Source organism: Salmo trutta, chromosome 39 (assembly GCF_901001165.1).
Source record: "Salmo trutta chromosome 39, fSalTru1.1, whole genome shotgun sequence".
In the NCBI taxonomy this organism is placed as follows: Eukaryota; Metazoa; Chordata; class Actinopteri; order Salmoniformes; family Salmonidae; genus Salmo; species Salmo trutta.
Genome location: NC_042995.1, coordinates 7,574,288 through 7,594,878, shown reverse-complemented (window position 1 = coordinate 7,594,878; position 20,591 = coordinate 7,574,288). Strand labels below are relative to the sequence as shown.

Here is a 20,591-nt window from a genome sequence, read left to right as displayed (position 1 = left end):
TTTGACCCACTCTCAATCAGAGATTTTTTTGACATGTGTTTTTCTGGATTTTTTTGTTGTTATTCTGTCTCTCACTGTTCAAATAAACCTACCATTAATAAAATTATAGACTGATAATTTATTTGTCAGTGGGCAAACGTACAAAATCAGCAGGGGATCAAATACTTTTTCCATCACTGTACACACACTAGGGCTGACCCCAATTAGTTGATCGTTAGGTTGTTGGTCGACCGAGATTGTTTTAGTGGAGAAGGCCTAAACGAGCTCCGCATCGCCATGCAACTCCCAAATGTTTTAGACATGCGGGGGGGCTCTGTATAGCTCTGCAATGACATGATTGGTTGACGGTAGGTGGGGGCTGTACATCCTGTAGAAAACAAACTCACTTCCTTGACAACAGCTCTGCACTTCTCCCCGAAGCGCAAGAGGTATGATGCTCTGACTTCTGCTGAGGCCGTATCACTGTAAATACTACATGACCAATGCAGACGTGGGATTGACCATGCGCCCAGATGCACATCTCTCTCCAGAATGTGCTCTCTCCCGCCAATTTGTGCACATTCATTGTTTCATAACTTCATTGTGTGAATTGTTTTCATTTTGTTAGTGTATATCAATTCCCCATTACATACATCACCAGTAGGACATTTACCGTTAATTCCTATCATTTCTAATCTACAATGTTGTTACTTTCTTTATGGTAATTTATGTTAATGCATTCAATATTATTCCAGTCTTCCCGTTATCATTGTCGGAGTGGACACATTGTTTGCGGAGTGCACAACTTATGCTACACTTGTGAGAAACAAGTTTTTGTTTATTTCAAGAGTTTTGTCAATTTAGTCATTGTCTGTTGTTTGGAGTGCTTCTGTCAATGTTGAGTAAGGACACATACGCATAGAAGTAGGCCTATAGGCTACCTGGCCTGCGCCCAAATGTAGGCATATAAATGTGGATCTGATTGGCTTAACCCACCACCACTAATGAACTGTGGAGCTTGTCAAAGTAATGTTTTCTTCACCTCTAAAAACAGAAAGCCATCAAAGTCTGTTTTTACATCCATTGAGAATTACAATCGTTCCTCAATGTAATTGAAAAATCTTTTCCAGCCCTCTCCCTTTCGGTAACCGCTCAGCGTGAAAGGGAAAAATGTCTTGCTCTGATCCAGTGGAAACATCATGAAATAGACCTCCTGATTACTTCTTATCAGTGCATGACTTGGACTGAAATACGTTCAGTAACTCATTTTGGGTTCTGGTACTGTTCATATTTAGGTGCAGGAGCTCCACAATACTTTTGAGCTAATATTCTATAAGAGGAACAGGAACTCAAGCAGTAGACCGTTTGAGGTGCCGGTACTCAGCTTCGGTGAGCTTTTGCCCTGCTTCTTATGCCTTGCTCAAGTAGCCTACAGCTGTGTCTGTCCCAAGCTCACTGGTTGGGGAAACTCTGAATGTCCAGAATATTACATACAATGTTGTAGCAGCGCAAGCTTCGGGCTAGACCCAAGTTAATAGTTGATACAATGTTTCAAGTTCGTTGCAGACGTTGTAGCCAATGTGATTTCTAGGATATTTAGTTTTTAATCAGGATATTTTCTACCTGCAGGCTGCAATGTTTTTATTTGTTGGCTTAATGTAGGCTATTTTTACATAGTTGGCAATAGAAGTACCTTTTTAGGCTTTTTATTTAGATTTGGATAGAATTTTTGATTAACCAAATGATAATGACTTTGAGATTTGAAGATGTTATTCAGTTGGTTGAAAGAACAGACGACTTTTGGTCGACCAAGATCTTTTTTATTTTTTTCGGGGACAGCCCTAACACACAATGTGACAGAAACACACACACAGAGGGTGGTCCTGGGTGCTCGGTCCGGGGGCTCCAGTCCATTGATCAGTGTCTCTGACTGATGATGCAGGGACATCTGGATTGAATATATGTAGGACTGCTTCTGAAATAGGAAGCACACACTGCACTGCCTCAGTAGAGCTTCAAACTAACACACACACACACATACGTGCACACTGGCAGGCACACACACACCTTCAAAAAGCGAGTTATCACTTTGAAGAGTGGTGTGTGTGTGTGTGTGTGGGGCCAGGCCATGGCAGAGACAGAATATCAGATGTGAAGGTTAAATTGTGAAAATGTCTCCTCTTCTGGTTAGCATCATGTTGTTACACGCCTCACTACCTCTGACTGTGACTTGGCAGTCCTGTAGCCTCGGTCACTGTCAAACTCAATGCACAGATACAGATCATAGCTACTCTGCTGTATACTCTGCTATATACAGCTAGGGGAAGTGGAGCAAATACTGAAATATCCTTCCTTTTAGTTTTTCTGACATGTCTCCTCTGGTCAGATCCAGTCTGTTGCTCCTCTCTGACTGGATCAGTTGGCTCCCCCTCCCTCTGGGAAATGAAAGGGGATACCTAGTCAGTTGTAAAGGAAAGGGGATACCTAGTCAGTTGCACAACTGAATGCATTCAACCCAAATGTTAATTCTGCATTTAATCCAGCCTCTGGTTGTGGGGGTGGGGGGCCCTGCCTTAATCGAGTTGCCCGGGGAGCAGTTGTTGTTGTTTAACTGCCTTGCTCGAGGGCAGAACAGAACATTTTTTCACTTTGCTGTCTCAGGGACTCGAACCAGCAACCTTTCAGTTACTGCCCCGGCGCTCTTAACCACAAGGCTACCTGCCACTCTCTGCCTTCACAACTGACAGTAAGTACGCCTGCACACATCTCAGGCACTTTGTTATGGTGTATATGAGGATGCTGTTGGGATGTGGCATCCTAACATGACCCTGAGAGAACGCTGGTGACTGGAGAGCGAGAGAGATGGGTAGGGCAGGTACACCCTGAGCTGTTGAACAGTCCCTCCCTCTCCCTGACATGAACAAGGCCTTGATTTGTAAGTAAGGCAGACAGCCTACTGTAGGAACTAGGCAGCTAGTCTGGAGGGCTGCTCTCACTACTGTAGGAACTAGGCAGCTAGTCTGGAGGGCTGCTCTCACTACTGTAGGAACTAGGCAGCTAGTCTGGAGGGCTGCTCTCACTACTGTAGGAACTAGGCAGCCAGTCTGGAGGGCTGCTCTCACTACTGTAGGAACTAGGCAGCCAGTCTGGAGGGCTGTTCTCACTACTGTAGGAACTAGGCAGCCAGTCTGGAGGGCTGTTCTCACTACTGTAGGAAGTAGGCAGCCAGTCTAGTCTGGAGTAGAGGTCCACCGATTATGATTTTTCAACGCGATACCGATTTTAATCGTCCTATTTTTATATATATATATATATATATATATATGTGTGTGTGTGTGTGTGTGTGTGTGTGTGTGTGTAATAATGACAATTACAAAAATACTGAATGAACACTTTAACTTAATATAATACATCAATGAAATCAATTTAGTCTCAAATAAATAATGAAACATGTTCAATTTGGTTTAAATAATGAAAAAACAGTGTTGGAGAAGAAAGTAAAAGTGCATTATGTGCCATGTAAAAAAGCTAATGTTTAAGTTCCTTGCTCAGAACATGAGAACATATGAAAGCTGGTGGTTCCTTTTAACATGAGTCTTCAATATTCCCAGGTAAGAAGTTTTAGGTTGTAGTTATTATAGGACTATTTCTCTCTATACCATTTGTATTTCATATACCTTTGCCTATTGGATGTTCTTATAGGCACTATAGTATTGCCAGCCTAATCTCGGGTGTTGATAGGCTTGAAGTCATAAGCAGCGCAATGCTTGAAGCACAGCGAATAGCTGCTGACAAACGCAGTAAAGTGCTGTTTGAATGAATGCTTACGAGCCTGCTGCTGCCTACCACCGCTCAGTCAGACTGCTCTATCAAATCATAGACTTAATTATAATATAATAACACAAAGAAATACGAGCCTTAGATCATTAATATGGTCAAATCCGGAAACTATCATTTCGAAAATAAAACATATTTATTCTTTCAGTGAAATATGGAACCGTTCCATATTTTATCTAACGGGTGGCATCCCTAAGTCTAAATATTGCTGTTACATTGCACAACCTTCAATGTTATGCCATAATTATGTACAATTCTAGCAAATTAATTAGGGTCTTTGTTAGGAATAAATGGACTTCACACAGTTCGCAACGAGCCAGGTGGCCCAAACTGCTGCACATACCCGGACTGCTTGCACAGAACGCAAGAAAAGTGACACAATTTCCCTAGTTATAAGAAATTCATGTAAGCAGGCAATATTAACTAAATATTGCAGGTTTAAAAATATATACTTGTGTATTGATTTTAAGAAGGGCATTGATATTTATGGTTAGGTACACATTAATGCAATGACGGTGCTTTTTTTCGCGAATGCGCTTGTTAAATTATCATCCGTTTGGCGAAGTAGGATGTGATTCGATTAATTAACAGGCACCGCATCGATATTATGCAACACAGGACAAGCTAGATAACTACACATGGTTGATGATATTACTAGGTTAACTAGTGATTATGTTAAGATTGTTTTTTTATAAGATAAGTTTAATGCTAGCTAGCAACTTACCTTGGCTCCTTGCTGCACTCGCGTAACAGGTAGTCAGCCTGCCATGCAGTCTCCTCGTGGAGTGCGATGTAATCGGCCATAATCAGCGTCCAAAAATGACGATTACCGATTTGTTATGAAACTTGAAATCTGCCCTAATTAATCGGCCATTCCGATTAATCGGTTGACCTCTAGTCTGGAGGGCAACACTAACTACTGTAGGAACTAGGTAGCCAGTCTAGTCTGGAGGGCAGCTCTAACTACTCTACATCATACAAATGAAGGTGAAGAATATGTAAGACTTTCTGCACCTACAAATTCATCTGTATATTTATTCAGGAAATGAAAATGGCAGAAAAGTCTAAGATTTTGGAGATATTATTTTGATAGAGACTCAAACTATTAAATTCTATGATGAGTCCAGTGCTATTTGACCCTGATACAGGGCTTACTCATAGCACCTCATTTAGACAGATAAAATAAGCACCGTTAGTGTCAAAAGTGATACAATTTTAATTCTGAATGTACTCTGTTTGCTCTCCAGCAGTGTTTACCTTCTCCATAGTCATTATGACACAGATACTGGTGTGGTGCAGAGTTGAAGTCTGTTTAGACAAGGCTGGGGCTATAAAAATAACTAATGTGGGCTGGGAGAGCAGGAGGACGACAGTAAGATGGAAACTAGAGACATGGAGGGAGAGCCGTTATCCTGTCTTCTGTATAGGTGTGTTTGATAAGGGAGAGATGGGAAGTCAAGATCTGAGGAAACTCTGAGACGGTATGCTTTTAGCTCGTTGTCGTTTGTGTGCGTTCATGTATGATGCCTGGCCTGGAGAGTCAGAACCTTGGCAGTCAGTCAACACAAAGTTTTTTTGCCTTTTAAGGGCAACAGGACTAAGCTCTCCTCCACACTGCCCTTCTCAGGCTTGGAGACTGTCTGAGACAGAGCAGAGCAGAGAAACCCTTGATACAAACACATCTTCATTTAAAGTTGTGATTGGACAAGACCCCTCTGTGATAGTGTCAATCCCACTCAGAGGAGCTCCGGAGGGAGGGTCCTGAAACCAGCACAGTGGGAAGAAACACCAAGCCTTGAGGTGCTTTCACAGCCAAGGCAAGCTGAGGTTTTTAGATTAAAGACAAATTAAAGAATGACCTTGTTGCTTGGCTGGTAATTCTGATGGAGTCACTGAGTCACACGGCTGAATTAACGGTGGAATTAGCAGGAGTGGAGTCTGCTGGGAGGGAAGGAGGGGGAGAGAACAGGGAGAGAAAGGAGATCTGATTTCAGGCAGTACCGTGGATGCCTCACAGGGTCCTCAATGTCACAAACGCGCTCACTCACTCACTCGGTTCCTTCATAGAGAGCTTGCCGGTTGCATGCAGCATTAAACTTAACATAACAGCAGAAGTGAAATCCACTAAACCCTGCCAGTCAGATCGGACGCCAGTAAGACTAGCTGTCGCCGTTGGTGTCACTTCCCCCCTTTTTAAGTTAAATCAGGTAGAAACATATGCATCGCATTGTAAGTCCTTAGCTTCTCTGGTGAGGACAATGTCCCAAGTGTCAATGTCTCTGTTTACTTATATCTGGTTAACCTACAGTACCAGGTGCCCAGGGTAAAACGAAGACACTGAGAATTCATCAAACCCGTATTCGCAAACCTAGAAACCGGTTTGAACCGAGTCTGGTCCCGGCCCAGTCTGTGCGGTATTCTCCAGTTGTTACTGGGTGTGAGAAACTACGTCAGAAACCCAGCAAGGATTTGTTAACTGAGCCGTGGAAGCTCCAGAAGCCCATGTGTCCCAGTTCATATGAGTTACTAATCATCAGGGTCTCCTCACTCTCGCGCTATAAATTAAATGTTATGTCACATGCTTCATAAACAACAGGTGTAGACTAACAGTGAAATGCTTACTTACGGGCCCTTCACAACAATGCAGAGAAAAATATAGAAAAAATGTGTAAAACAAGGAATACACAATGAGTAACAACATGTCTATATATACGGGGTACCAGTACTGAGTCGATGTGCAGGGGTACGAGGTAATTGAGGTATATATGTACATATAGGTAGGGGTAAAGTGACTAGGCAACAGAATAGATAATAAACGGTAGCAGAAGCGTATGTGATGCGTCAAAAGATTTTGGGCAAGGGGGTCAATGCTGATAGTCCAGGTAGCCATTTGGTTAACTATTTAGTAATCTTCTGGCTTGTGGGTAGAAGCTGTTTAGGGTCCTGTTGGTTCCAGACTTGGTGCATCGGTACCGCTTGTCGTGTGGTAGCAGAGAGAAAAGTCAATGACTTGGGTGGCTGGAGTATTTGACCATTTTTAGGGCCTTCCTCTGACACCGCCTGGTATAGAGGTCCTGGATGGCAGGAAGCTTGGCCCCAGTGATGTACTGGGCCGTACGCACTACCCTCTGTAGCGCCTTACGGTCAGATGCCAAGCAGTTGCCATACCAGGCGGTGATGCAGCCAGTCAAGATGCTCTCAATGGTGCAGCTGTAGAACTTTTTGAGGATCTGAGGGCCCATGTCAAATCTTTTCAGCCTCCTGTGGGGGAAGAGGTGTTGTCTTGACTGTGTAGTGTGTGAGGACCATGTTACTTCCTTAGTGATGAGGACACAGAGGAACTTGACTCTCAACCCGCTCCATTACAGCCCTGTCGATGTGGATGGGGGTGTGCTTGGCCCTCCCTTTACTGTAGTCCACGATCCTGGCACCATTGTCGTTGATCAGGCCTACCACCGTCTGCTACCGTTTGGCTCTTACCAATGTGGCCCATATTCCCAGGCAATTACAGAACAGTTGTAGATAGTAGCCAAAGAACCTGACAATGAATTTAATCAATGTTGATCCATTGTACAGAGAGCACATACAAGACATTTGGATTAATTCCCTGAAGTGCACCCTTTTGCCTATATAGTGCACTTTATTTGACCAGAGCCACATGTGTTCTGGCAGGGCAGAAGAGGATCTGTGATGAGTGTGCTAACCAGACCTGTATCTGCTGAGCTTTTCACCACCAGCAGCATCCGCTTGCTATCGATGGGCTCTCCTCCAGCATTTCTGCCTGAGTAGACAAGACAGGCCTCCAGCACCTTGTACTTCTGCCAGGAAAGCCCCCAGCCCAGCCTCTGTGGAATGATGCCTAACTGACGGCACTCCGAGGATGTGTGTTTCTCCGACAGGGTTTCCCCTATGAATGCTTAGGTGGGACGCCCACCCCCCTTCCCTAGCTCTGTTGTACACCCCTGCCTAAACACAGCCTCAAATATTTTGGTCTATGCAGTCTGGGTATTTAGTTCTGTTCCTTTCTTTTGAGGCAACCTAGGAGAAACACTGGCCTGCAGGGGAAGTTTACCTACTTGATCAGAGCAGACATCATTAAGCTAGCAGGATGTCCTCATCCTTCTGCTCCTACTCATCATCCAGTCAAGCTGATGACTAACCCTTCTGCCATGTCTATGTCCTTACAGTCCAACTAAATAAGCAAACCTTTTTCTTCAGGAAACCTAGTTAGTGTGTTTCATTGAGCAAGGCCCAGAGTGATACTTTGAAGAGCGCACTGTTGTTACCATGGAGACAATCGGGGCAGATGGAGTGGTTCCATCAGAATCCCTAGAACAACATCCTGCTGTTTGTATTATCTCGCCACAGCTGAATCTCTGGGATAGTCCACATGAACGCTTGAAAGGCTCTCTGCACGAAGGAGGCCCTACATATCAGCCCAACACTTGTCATTTAACCCAGCAGTGGTCCTGTGGTATCAGAGGAACAAAGCGTTCAACAGAACCTTGATAAGTGGTTTTGTTTATACGGTACATCCAGGCACTGTTGATCATCTTAACTAAGCTGGGTATTGTCAATAGATGTATGTGAAAGCAAGCAGCTCTGAGTTTTTCCTTCTTGCCTGGCCTAGTCTCTCTGAGGTGTTCTAGCCCTGGTGCTGTGGGCTGTTGCTAGCTACTATACTCCAGCTGTTAGCAGTGACAGAAATAGAGTGTGGATCTCTATTGAAGCTGTTAAGTAGACCAGGGCTGGTCTATTACCCACAGCCTCTAGCCTCAGTGTAAATGGGCTAATTGTTCCTGTTTGAGGAGAGGCCTGGTTTCTGGGCTAAATGGCCAATGGCTGAGGGCCTTCCCTGGACGAACTATGTCCCCTGAGGGGGAGGTGTGGGAAGAGGATGAGGAGTGGGAGGGATATTGGAGGGTTTTGTGATGAAGAGGGAGAGCAGAAATGCACTCTATATTTGGAATACACATCACTAATATGAAAGTATCAGTTCAACGTTGAGAAAAACATCTGTCACCACTCATTGTTATTTTGTGTGAAGGGCACCTGTTGCTCCGTTTATGCCTATCTAGACCCTTCAGTTGATGCCAGCTTATACAGTGCATTCGCTGCACAGCTTTTCTCAGGTCTCGCCAGAGATGTTCGATTGGGTTGAAGTCCAGGCTCTGGCTGGGCCACTCAAGTACATTCAGAGACTTGTCTCGAAGCCACTCCTGCGTTGTCTTGGCTGTGTGCTTATGGTCATTGTCCTGTTGGAAGGTGAACCTTTGCCCCAGTCTGAGGTCCTGAGCGTGCTGGAGCATGTTTTCATCAAGGATATCTCAGTACTTTGCTCCGTTCATCTTTCCCTCAATCCTGTCTAGTCTCCCAGTCCCTGCCGCTGAAGAACATCCCCACAGCATGCTGCTGCCACCACCATGCTTCCCCGTAGGGATGGCGCCAGGTTTCTTCCAGACGTGATGCTTGGCATTCAGGCCAAAGAGTTCAATGTTGGTTTCATCAGACCAGAAAATCTTGTTTCTCATGATCTGAGAGTCTTTAGGTGCCTTTGGCAAACTCCAAGTGGGCTGTCATGTTCCTTTTTACTGAGGATTGGCTTCTGTCTGGCCACTCTACCATAAAGGCCTGATTTTGAAGGAGTGCTGCGTAGATGGTTGTCCTTCTGGAAGGTTCTCCCATCTCCACTGAGGAACTGTGGAGCTCTGTAAGAGTGACAAATAGGGTTCTTGGTCACCTCCCTGACCAAGGCCCGTCTCCCCCGATTGCTCAGTTTGGCCCGGCGGCCAGGTCTAGGAAGAGTATTGGCGGTTCCAAACTTCTTCCATTTAAGAATGATGGAGGCCACTGGGTTCTTTGGGACCTTCAAGGTTACAGAAATGTTTTGGTACCCTTCCCCAGATCTGTGCCTCGACACAATCCTGTCTCTGAGCTCTACGGACAATTCCTTCGACCTCATGGCTTGGTTTTTGCTCTGACATGCCATGTCAACTGTGGGACCGTATATAGACAGGTGTGTGCCTTTCCATATATATTATTTATTTATTTTAGAAAAATCAAAACCTTTTCACTCTGTCATTATGGGATGTTGTGTGTAGATTGAGGGGACTAAAATATTGTATACATTTTAGAATAAGGCTGTTGCGTAACAACAATGTGGAAAAAGTCAAGGGGTCTGAATACATTTTACATTAAATTTTAGTCATTTAGCAGACGCTCTTATCCAGAGCGACTTACAGTAAGTAATGAATGCATACATTTCATACAATTTCATACATTTTTTTTCTGTGCTGGCCCCCCGTGGGTATCGAACCCACAACCCTGGTGTTGCAAACACCATGCTCTACCAACTGAGCTACAGGGAAGGCATACTTTCTGAAGGCACTGTATGCTGCCATTATTTAAGATGATACGTTTTCTAACTCTGTTCCTCTATGCTATCAATTAACTGATGACACAAGGGTTGAAATATGTGTGTGATTTGACACCTACTCCTTCTCTCTGAATTAATCTGATAAAGTGCCCCTTGAAATAATAGTGTGAAATTGTAAGCAACAGTTATGAAATAACGGGAGACCATTGTGTAAACAGGACGAATAACTTTGTCGTATTCAGAGCTTGTTCCTGTCTGCTGGCAGGCTAAAGGACAGTGTTTACTTCATGTTGAACACTTTGTGCCCAAACAAAGACAATGCATCCACTGTATCAAAACTCCTGAAATCTATGAATAATTTAGGACTCCATGGACGAAAGCCTTGCCAGGCAGTCAGACTCCAGTACACATATAGACGCACACTGAGGGACAGACGGACGCGTGTGTGCGCACACACACAAATAAGCTCATTTGTCAGATGTGGTTGAGAGCAGATTGTGCAGCAGAGAGAGAGATGCAGTGCCCTCGGGATGCTGCTGAAGCAGAGTAATGATATCTAACTGCATGTTCACAGACACGTGCAGCTCTCTCTGTCGATGTCCCTCCATCCCTGTCTCTCTCTCTATATTTCCGTCCATCCCTCTCTCTTTGTATGTGGACTAGCCTCTCCTCTGGGAGTCCAGCCACCTCCACAGCCTGCAGTGCTCCTGCACCAAAAGCAAAATGTGAGCGGAGAAGGTGAAGGGGAGGTACAGAGAGGAGAGAGGGAGAGGGAGCGAAACAATGGTCAGAGTGGAGATGTGAATGGACGTATAATTGGTGTGTATCTTTGTCTCTCTCTCTCTCCCTCCTTCTCTCAGCTCGTAGAGGAAGGCCCAGGCGGGGCCGTGGAGTGGCTCAGTACAAGGGTGTGTGTTCTCACCACCACCACCCGTGCCTCTCCTCCCCCCTGGAGAAGGCCAGCAGGATCAGGATGTCGGAGGCTAGAGAGCGTAGCCCCCGCCACCAGAGACCCTGGTCAGTGTACCGGGCCAACACCTTTGACCTCTCCTCTGAGATGATCGGCCTGGCGCTCGCAGGTGAGAATGGGAAAGGGTTGCTTGTTGTGTGTTTGACACAGACAATATCAAGGAAACAAACAATATGAGAGACCATGTGATGAACAATTGGTAATGGAATTACTTCCTGTCTTGTACACATCCTGTTTATCCAGTCTGTATATCAAGGTACACCGACATGGTTTTATCACTGTTGTCCTTTCATTTCTGCCAACTGAATTAGTGGAAAATGACTTGTATGAGTTAATGATACTTTGCTGTTCTGTAGGGAACAGCCAGGATCCAGATGAGCCTGTTCTAGAGTTCAGTGTGGGTGAGTACAGTAAATGAACTTCTATAGGAATTTGTCTTTCATTTCTTGTTCCATGCGTTCCAACGTGCTGTGTCCCTCCCTCCCCAGCCTGTAATGAGTTGGTGACCCCAGCTCTGGAGCGGAAACCCAACAGCTTTGTGGCAGTGAGCTGCACCACCCCTCCCCAGGCCTTCTGGACCAAACACGCCCAGACTGAGATCATTGAGGTGAGACAGACCATCAACCCTCTGCCCCCTGGGGCCGTCGCCCCTCTGCCCCCTACTGCCGTCGCCCCCTCTGCCCCCTACTGCCGTCGCCCCCTCTGCCCCCTACTGCCGTCGCCCCCTCTGCCCCCTACTGCCGTCGCCCCCTCTGCCCCCTACTGCCGTCGCCCCTCTGCCCCCTACTGCCGTCGCCCCTCTGCCCCCTACTGCCGTCGCCCCTCTGCCCCCTGCTGGCCGTCGCCCTCTGCTGGCCGTCGTCCCTCTGCCCCCTACTGCCGTCGTCCCTCTGCCCCCTACTGCCGTCGTCCCTCTGCCCCCTACTGCCGTCGTCCCTCTGCCCCCTACTGCCGTCGTCCCTCTGCCCCCTACTGCCGTCGTCCCTCTGCCCCCTACTGCCGTCGTCCCTCTGCCCCCTACTGCCGTCGTCCCTCTGCCCCCTACTGCCGTCGTCCCTCTGCCCCCTACTGCCGTCGTCCCTCTGCCCCCTACTGCCGTCGTCCCTCTGCCCCCTACTGCCGTCGTCCCTCTGCCCCCTACTGCCGTCGTCCCTCTGCCCCCTACTGCCGTCGTCCCTCTGCCCCTACTGCCGTCGTCTCTCTGCCCCCTACTGCCGTCGTCTCTCTGCCCCCTACTGCCGTCGTCCCTCTGCCCCCTACTGCCGTCGTCCCTCTGCCCCCTACTGCCGTCGTCCCTCTGCCCCCTACTGCCGTCGTCCCTCTGCCCCCTACTGCCGTCGTCCCTCTGCCCCCTACTGCCGTCGTCCCTCTGCCCCCTACTGCCGTCGTCCCTCTGCCCCCTACTGCCGTCGTCCCTCTGCCCCCTAGGGCCGTCCATTGCACTGCACTGTTGTGTTCCTATATGATTGTAGGATGTTGTTATTCGGCAGGTAGCCTAGTGGTTCAAAGTTTGAACCAGGAACTGAAAGGTCACTGGTTGGAATACCCGAGCTGACAAGGGGAAGAATCTGTCAATGTGCCCTTGAGTAAGGCACTTAACCCTAATTTGCTCCAGGGGCGCTGTACTACTATGGCTGACCCTGTAAAACAACACAACAGATAGGTGCAGTAGATTGTATGTGACAATAAAACATGATTTTAGAATGTTGTTAACTAATATCTTTCTGTATGTGTACAGTTTAGATGAAGCAACAATGAGAGCTTCATGGATTGATTGCTTTCCCCTACAGGGCACCAATAACCCTATATTCCTGAGCAGCATAGCCTTCTTCCTGGACTCTCTGATTAACCAGCAGACGCAGGTCAAGCTGTCTGTGTACGACGTCAAGGACCGCTCTCAGGGCACGGTGAGTAGAGTGATATTAGATAAGATTAAAACAACAAGCAATATGTCCTGGTCCCATCAGATAATAAACTACTAGGTCAGTCCCATTCCTTTCATCACCTCCCTTCCCTCACCAGCCACCTTGGGAGTGTTGTTTTCTTAGACGTCTGTCTCTGTATCCTTTCTTTCTCTCTCACTCACTCCCTCCCTCCCTCGTTCTCTCGCCCTCGCTTTCTCTCTCTTTATTCTCTCGCCTTCTCTCTTTCTCCTGACCTAGATGTATTTATTGGGCTCGGCTCTGTTTCCTGTGAAGGAGTTGCTGCAGGAGAAGAACCACAGGTTACACCTGACCCTGAGGTATGAGACACAGACAGGTTACACCTGACCCTGAGGTATGAGACACAGACAGGTTACACCTGACCCTGAGGTATGAGACACAGACAGGTTACACCTGACCCTGAGGTATGAGACACAGACAGGTTACACCTGACCCTGAGGTATGAGACACAGACAGGTTACACCTGACCCTGAGGTATGAGACACAGACAGGTTACACCTGACCCTGAGGTATGAGACACAGACAGGTTACACCTGAGGTATGAGACACAGACAGGTTACACCTGAGGTATGAGACACAGACAGGTTACACCTGAGGTATGAGACACAGACAGGTTACACCTGAGGTATGAGACACAGACAGGTTACACCTGAGGTATGAGACACAGACAGGTTACACCTGAGGTATGAGACAGACAGGTTACACCTGAGGTATGAGACACAGACAGGTTACACCTGAGGTATGAGACACAGACAGGTTACACCTGAGGTATGAGACACAGACAGGTTACACCATAAACGCCTCTCTGATCAGTCCCAACAATGGAATTGAATCAGACAGGATTCATATGTCATTATAATTATCTTCATATTGTTCCCGAGTGGCGCAGTGGTCTGCATCCCTATTACTGCATCTCAGTGCTAGGGGTGTCACTACAGACACCCTGGTTCGAATCCAGGCTCTATCACAATAGGCCGTGATTGGGAGTCCCATAGGGTGGAGCACAATTGGCCCAGTGTCACCAGGGTAGGCCGTCATTGTAAAATAAGAATTTGTTCTTAACTGACTTGCCTAGTTAAATAAAGGTTAAATAAAACATGCCTTTGGTAAGGCGGCAGGTAGCCTAGCGGTTGGATCACTGTGCCAGTAACCTGAGCCGGCAAGATAAAACAAAATCTATGTGCCTTTGAGCAAGGCACTTACAACATCAACCCTGAAACAATTAGGGTTGATGTTGTATCAGGTGTGTCCTGCTTGCTGCCAAAGCTCACTAATTCTGTTTCATTCTTTAATTATCAATGGCTGACCCTGGCCGTGACCCCACTCTGTGAGGGGGGGGGTCTCAGGAGGAGTTGGGATATGGGAGAAAGAAAATCATCTAATTCACACGTGTATAATATATACTTGTACATTTGTGAAATAGGACAAATGTAAGCACCCAAATTATTATTGTCTTATAACCGAAGAGGATGCTTAAATGTATGACTCCATAGTAATGCAAATATGAAGCCTATACATTTTTCAGCTAGATTGTTTTGGGTCTGTCATAGTTTTTTGCTGTTTGATCGTTGCTGCTTGACTGTAGACTGTGTGATCCTGGGGGATGCCGTTGACAGCCCTATTGATGTGTGTTATTGATGAACAGATCTGCAGAGAACAAGCACGTGGGGAACATCACCATCATGGCCTGGCAGATAGAGGAGAAGAGGGACCAGAGGACTCTGCCTGTTGCCAGGTTACCAGACACCATCAGCGGCAGGGTGAGCTTCTGAGACTTCCGCCGGATCCCTACCGCTGACACCAAATGTCAGACACCCGTGACCTGTGAGACCGTGTGTGTGTGTGTGTGTGTGTGTGTGTGTGTGTGTGTGTGTGTGTGTGTGTGTGTGTGTGTGTGTGTGTGTGTGTGTCCTGCATGTGACTCTTCTATCCCTGTGTGCCACAGACCGTGCTTCCGGTGGATGAGAGCCTGACAGAATCCATGGGTGTCAGAGCCAAATATGCATCTTTATGCAAAGACACCCTGCTGACATCAGGTAGGAGGGACATCTGGGTCTGTCCCATTATCTCAGCCCACTGGCACCACCTCTACCAAATCCCACTAGAAGAGTCTGTCTCCCCACTGAGACGCTTTGTAAGCAGGCGCCAGTGTCACCTGAGACAAATGCAGTTCGGTATCCTCCTCCGTAACATTTCACCTAATGTGATTCTGTTGTAAAAAATGCTTTGTGCGCCTCTAAATGATTTGATTGGACATCCATCCGATCCGTCCCTCATGGCTGGATGTTAGCAGGTTTCACTGAGTAATGTCATTACCCGTACGCTCAGAGTGAGAGTGTTGCTTTTCTTAGTCACCGCTCTCAGGTGTGTGTGTGTGTGTGTGTGTGTGTGTGGACAGACATCTGTATACAGTGGAATGGCTTATTGTCCTCTGGGAAGGAAATACTTTTTCACGCGCTCCTCTTACACTTTAAATCATCACCGAGACAAAATAGGACCTTTTGAAATATGCAGGTCCTTTATCATTTATTACTCAACTGTGGAGCAAAAGAAATGATTCAGAGATTGTGTTAGGTGACGTTGAGCATTTTCCGTGTGTGTGTGTGTGTCAGTGTTTGGAGGCACCATGTCCAGAATGTACCGTTTCCCCACCACGGACGGCCACCACCTCCGGGTGCTTGAACAGATGGCTGAAAGTGTGTTGTCTCTCAACATCCCCAGACAGTATGTCAAACTGCTGCTGGAGGAGGACGCTGTCAGGTACACTACTACACACATATACACACACACACACACATTCACACACAGAGACATATATACACACACACACACACACACATTCACACACAGAGACATATACACACACACACAGACATATATATATATATATATATATATATATATATATACATACATACATACATACATACATACATACACACACACACACACACACACACACACACACACACAGACATGCACATTTATGACCGTGTCCAGAGATTTTCTTTATTGAGTGTGCATTAATAAAATGTCACTTAATGCCTAAGTTGCCAAAGTGTGTGTGTCTGTGTGTTCAGGGTTTGTGAGCTGGAGGAGCTGGGAGAGTTGTCACCATGCTGGGAGAACCTTCGACGACAGATAGTCACTCAGTACCAGAACATCATCCTCTCCTACCAGGAGACTCTCTCTGACCTCACCAACTACAAGGGTTAGTACTGTACGCACGCGCACGCACGCACGCACAACTACAAGTAACACACTCACTAACTTATTTAAGCCTCGGATAACGATGTCTAAGGTGCTTGGTTTGTGGTTTAACATGATAATCCTACTGTCTATTCCACCTCTCTCTTTTCTCTGATCTTTCCTCCAGGTCCGTCGTTCAAGGCCAGTAACCTGAAGGCAGAGAGGAAGCTGGAGTTCATACCCACCAACCTTCATGTCCAGAGGATGAGGGTGCAGGATGAGTCTGGCTTTGGTGAGCTGAGCCCCATTCCATTTTTCCCCTCCTGGCTGTTCATGCAGCTCTCCACTTTGGCCTTAATATTTATGTTCCCTCAGACCACACGTATGACGTGGTGACTATCGGGGCTCCCGCCGCCCACTGCCAGGGCTTCAAGAACAGCGGCCTGCGCAAGCAAATCACCAAGTTCGAGGAGGCTAAGAAACAGTGAGTACAGAACCTCACAAAGAGGTGGAACCCAGGTGGAACTGTGGTAGAACCTTGGTTAGACCTTTTTATTAGGCTTATCCTTCTTGCTGCCAATGCTCATAATCTTATCACATTTTTTCAGCTAACAACCCTACTGACTGATTATCTGGCTGGGAATGGGCTTGGCTTTTTAAGTCTCTTGTTTTTAACGGACACATTTCTAATCAAGTGAATCCTAAGTCTGCTTTTGGTAGAGAAACACCCTTGTACCTCTCCCCATCCTTTTTAAAATGTCGAAACATGTTTACGGTGTTTTTAACAGGTTTTAACCATTAGGCAGAATGAATACCAGCATTAAACACGAACCACTGCTTTCGTCTAAACATAAACATCATTATATAGTATGAGAATCAGGTCTTGAGAATGCTATTATTTCTGTGGTTAATGAATGATACCCCACAACATACTGTCAAATGCAATGCTTCATTTATCAAATCCGTGTACGTCTGTTTTCCCTTGTCCCTGTGCTACTCCATGATCCGTATTTTGACTGCCGACTTCCTGTTTTTGTCATTTTCTCATTGTACACTACATGCTATGCTGCTTTTAGCCCTGGCGTTTCCCGTTAATTATATTATATATTTCTAAGATGATTTTCAGTTTTCTGGCTTTTAAATTTTTTCCAATTGCATCTTTATTTTCTAATCAGCGTTTATGAGGAAGAATGGTGAGTTCCTATGTACTCTGATTCTTTTCTTTAGTCATTTTATTCTCCCCACTGAGTTTGTTGTTTAGCTGTAAGGCTGAGTCGCTCAGTCACCTACCTGTGCTTCACCACTGAGTTTGTTGTTTAGCTGTAAGGCTGAGTCGCTCAGTCACCTACCTGTGTTTCACCACTGAGTTTGTTGTTTAGCTGTAAAGCTGAGTCGCTCAGTCACCTACCTGTGTTTCACCACTGAGTTTGTTGTTTAGCTGTAAGGCTGAGTCGCTCAGTCACCTACCTGTGCTTCACCACTGAGTTTGTTGTTTAGCTGTAAGGCTGAGTCGCTCAGTCACCTACCTGTGTTTCACCACTGAGTTTGTTGTTTAGCTGTAAGGCTGAGTCGCTCAGTCACCTACCTGTGCTTCACCACTGAGTTTGTTGTTTAGCTGTAAGGCTGAGTCGCTCAGTCACCTACCTGTGTTTCACCACTGAGTTTGTTGTTTAGCTGTAAGGCTGAGTCGCTCAGTCACCTACCTGTGCTTCACCACTGAGTTTGTTGTTTAGCTGTAAGGCTGAGTCGCTCAGTCACCTACCTGTGTTTCACCACTGAGTTTGTTGTTTAGCTGTAAGGCTGAGTCGCTCAGTCACCTACCTGTGTTTCACCACTGAGTTTGTTGTTTAGCTGTAAGGCTGAGTCGCTCAGTCACCTACCTGTGCTTCACCACTGAGTTTGTTGTTTAGCTGTAAGGCAGAGTCGCTCAGTCACCTACCTGTGTTTCACCACTGAGTTTGTTGTTTAGCTGTAAAGCTGAGTCGCTCAGTCACCTACCTGTGTTTCACCACTGAGTTTGTTGTTTAGCTGTAAGGCTGAGTCGCTCAGTCACCTACCTGTGTTTCACCACTGAGTTTGTTATTTAGCTGTAAGGCTGAGTCGCTCAGTCACCTACCTGTGTTTCACCACTGAGTTTGTTGTTTAGCTGTAAGGCTGAGTCGCTCAGTCACCTACCTGTGTTTCACCACTGAGTTTGTTATTTAGCTGTAAGGCTGAGTCGCTCAGTCACCTACCTGTGCTTCACCACTGAGTTTGTTGTTTAGCTGTAAAGCTGAGTCGCTCAGTCACCTACCTGTGTTTCACCACTGTGTGAGAATCCACAATGGCCGCCTGTGAATACCATCGTAAGCTACTGTATATGGACAGAGGGTGATCTACAGTAGAGTTCTTGCTATGGGGTTTCAGAGGCATAGAACTACAGAGACCGACAGATCCATAACAACGGTATTCTACATCTTAAACAGAGTCTGCCTCACTCTGAACATCTGTGGTTGTCTGTGTTCCAGGTGAGGAACAGGCTTGTGCATGCAGATGTGGATGCTCACCTCAGTCCCAGACCTGCAGAGTAGAATATTCTAACAGAGTTGAATTATTCACATATGTATTGTCTGCAGCCAGCTGTGTAATCTGTCAAGCAGTGTGTACTTCTGCAACATTCTCTCAAACTCCTTCAGTTCCCAGAATGCAGTGCACATTCAGTCTCACGTTCCTGTGTGTGCTCTTACCATCTTTGTCTACTGTCTGCGTCTACTGTCTCTGTCTGCGTCTACTGTCTCTGTCTGCGTCTACTGCCTCTGTACGTGTCTGCGTCTACTGTCTGCGAGTCTACGTCTCTGTGACTACTGTCTCTGTGACTACTGTCTCTGTGATAGAGGTCGACCGATTATGATTTTTCAACGCCGATGCCGATTATTGGAGGACCCAGAAAAGGCCGATACCGATTAATCGGCTGTTGTTTTTTTATTATTATTTTTTGTAATAATGACAATTACAACAATACTGTATGAACACTTATTTTAACTTAATATAATACATCAATAAAACCAATTTAGCCTCAAATAATGAAACATGTTCAATTTGGTTTAAATAATGCAAAAACAAAGTGTTGGAGAAGAAAGTAAAAGTGCATTATGTGCCATGTAAGAAAGCTAACGTTTAAGTTCCTTGCTCAGAACATGAGAACATATGAAAGCTGGTGGTTCCTTTTAACATGAGTCTTCAATATTCCCAGGTAAGAAGTTTTAGGTTGTAGTTATTATAGGACTATTTCTCTCTGTACGATTTGTATTTCATATACCTTTGACTATTGGATGTTCTTATAGGCACTTTTAGTATTTCCAGTGTAACAGTATAGCTTCCGTCCCTCTCCTCGCTCCTACCTGGGTTCGAACCAGGAGCACATCGCAAACAGCCACCCTCGAAGCAGCGTTACCCATGCAGAGCAAGGGGAACAACTACTCCAAGTCTCAGAGCGAGTGACGTTTGAAACGCTATTAGCTCGCACCCGGCTAACTAGCTAGCCATTTCACATTGGTTACACCAGCCTAATCTTGGGAGTTGATAGGCTTGAAGTCATTGCATGACTCTGCATGCAATGAACGCAAGAGAAGTGACACAATTTCACCTGGTTAATATTGCCTGCTAACCTGGATTTCTTTTAGCTAAATATGCAGGTTTAAAAATATATACTTCTGTGTATTGATTTTAAGAAAGGCATTGATGTTTATGGCTAGGTTGTTTTTTTTCCGCAAATGCGCTTTTGTTAAATCATCCCGTGTTTGGCGAAATCGTCTGTCTTTGTTAGGAAGAAATAGTCTTCACACAGTTCGCAACGAGCCAGGCGTTCCAAACTGCTGCACATACCCTGACTGTTGCAAGAGGTGACACATTTTCCCTAGGTAAAAGAAATTCATGTTAGCAGGCAATATTAACTAAATATGCAGGTTTAAAAATATATACTTGTGTATTGATTTTAAGAAAGACATTGATGTTTATGGTTAGGTACACGTTGGAGCAACGACAGTCCTTTTTCGCGAATATGCACCGCATCGATTATATGCAGGACAGGCTAGATAAACTAGTAATATCATCAACCATGTGAAGTTAACTAGTGATTATGATTGATTGTTTTTTATAAGATAAGTTTAATGCTTGCTAGCAACTTACCTTGGCTTCTTACTGCATTCGCGTAACAGGCAGGCTCCTCGTGGAGTGCAATGCAAAGCAGGTGGTTAGAGCATTGGACTAGTTAACGGTAACGTTGCAAGATTGAATCCCCCAGCTGACAAGGTAAACA

The 20,591-nt window shown here is 45.8% G+C and overlaps 1 protein-coding gene across 3 annotated transcripts in view; it reads left to right on the top strand.

Annotated features, from left to right (window-relative positions):
• Positions 1-20,591, top strand: part of LOC115179807 (type I inositol 3,4-bisphosphate 4-phosphatase) — a 43,364-nt gene that overhangs the window by 13,975 nt on the left and 8,798 nt on the right. Inside the window, exons 2-14 of one of the 3 annotated variants that reach the window (XM_029741601.1) lie at positions 10,856-10,917; positions 11,053-11,271; positions 11,519-11,563; positions 11,651-11,769; positions 12,953-13,069; positions 13,325-13,404; positions 14,751-14,865; positions 15,051-15,141; positions 15,718-15,865; positions 16,186-16,316; positions 16,482-16,586; positions 16,670-16,778; positions 17,470-17,487. In XM_029741601.1, coding sequence (XP_029597461.1) covers positions 10,856-10,917; positions 11,053-11,271; positions 11,519-11,563; positions 11,651-11,769; positions 12,953-13,069; positions 13,325-13,404; positions 14,751-14,865; positions 15,051-15,141; positions 15,718-15,865; positions 16,186-16,316; positions 16,482-16,586; positions 16,670-16,778; positions 17,470-17,487 — 1,359 coding nt within the window. The other 2 variants (XM_029741602.1, XM_029741603.1) reach the window with 2 other exon arrangements.